The following is a 1,022-nucleotide window of genomic DNA, read 5'->3' on the forward strand; positions in this document are numbered from 1 at the left end:
ACACGTGTAAAAAAGAAGTTTTTATCGTTTTTATATGCCTAGACTTTGACTTATGTGTTACTTATTTGTGTATGTGTGCTGATTATCATCTAATAGAATTAGCTAATTGCTGATGAACGCAGTTCTCGTTTACGTTCTGGCAACACTAGCTCTTGGAAGTCTTCACCTGATCGCGGTCGTTTGCTACGTGTTCGTCGTCCACCACGACCAACATTCTCTTCTTGCTGATCCGATCCTTTTGAGTCACTGCCTTTTGTTTCATCTTTGTCCCCTTTTTCCGCATTCAGCGATGCCTCACTGTCACGCGACGTGTTATTTGATGGAGCCGTTGTACTGACTGGCGTCGATGGAGTCGATTGACCACCATTCTTTGACACTTTTGATGGTGCGATCAAATCCTCAAGATCCATTTCTTGATTTGGGTGCTCCTGTAATGGAGAAAAAAGCGAAGGGATTTAATGAAATGTTCTTTGGGTGAAATATTAGGGATTTCATGGAAACAACAGTTTGGAACTTTGCCTAATGGGGCAGAAAAGATTGTGTTTATTGATAAATACCTGTTCATGTTGGCTTGAAGTAGATGTCTGTCGTTCACGACTCTCACGCTGTTCTCGCTCGATTTCTCTCTCTCGCTCCCGTTCATTGCGCTCACGTTCCCGTTCCCTTTCTCTTTCTCGTTCCCGTTCGTTGCGCTCACGTTCACGCTCTCTATCACTTCGATCACGTTCCCGTGTTTCATGCTATTTTTTACAAGAAGAATTGAATAAAAAAATTAATAAGGGTCAGTACAATTCGATAGTAACAAAATAAACGGTTTTTTCTGTCTTCAATCAATTGGTGTTCACCTGATGTTGTCGCGTTGATGAAGAGCTATCAGATGATTTGGCTGGACTTGGCATTGGTGACATGCTCACCGATTGCTACAAAAGAGGATTTGCCGTTAAAATATTAATCAAGATTGAATGGAATTGAATCGAATCAATTGAAAAAGATTGCAAATATCTGAACCAGATTATCAACCT

At 40.9% G+C, this 1,022-nt stretch overlaps 2 protein-coding genes across 2 annotated transcripts in view; both read right to left on the reverse strand.

The window, feature by feature from the left end:
- Positions 1-6: 6 nt before the first annotated feature.
- LOC129572823 (putative uncharacterized protein DDB_G0271982) lies at positions 7-931 on the reverse strand. Its single transcript, XM_055452925.1, has 3 exons — positions 846-931; positions 558-740; positions 7-428 (listed from the first exon to the last, which is right to left on the reverse strand). Exons 1-3 carry the CDS (start codon positions 906-908, stop codon positions 99-101), a joined length of 576 nt encoding a protein of 191 aa, XP_055308900.1. The 5' UTR covers positions 909-931; the 3' UTR covers positions 7-98.
- Positions 911-1,022, reverse strand: part of LOC129572820 (uncharacterized) — a 10,466-nt gene continuing 10,354 nt past the window's right edge. Inside the window, exon 11 of the mRNA XM_055452922.1 lies at positions 911-920. Within this exon, the coding sequence (XP_055308897.1) occupies positions 911-920 (10 nt within the window). The remainder of the gene's footprint in view (positions 921-1,022) is intronic.

Source organism: Sitodiplosis mosellana, unplaced genomic scaffold (assembly GCF_009176505.1).
Source record: "Sitodiplosis mosellana isolate CC-2019 unplaced genomic scaffold, AAFC_SMos_1.0 Smas_scaffold_5569, whole genome shotgun sequence".
NCBI classification, from domain to species: Eukaryota; Metazoa; Arthropoda; class Insecta; order Diptera; family Cecidomyiidae; genus Sitodiplosis; species Sitodiplosis mosellana.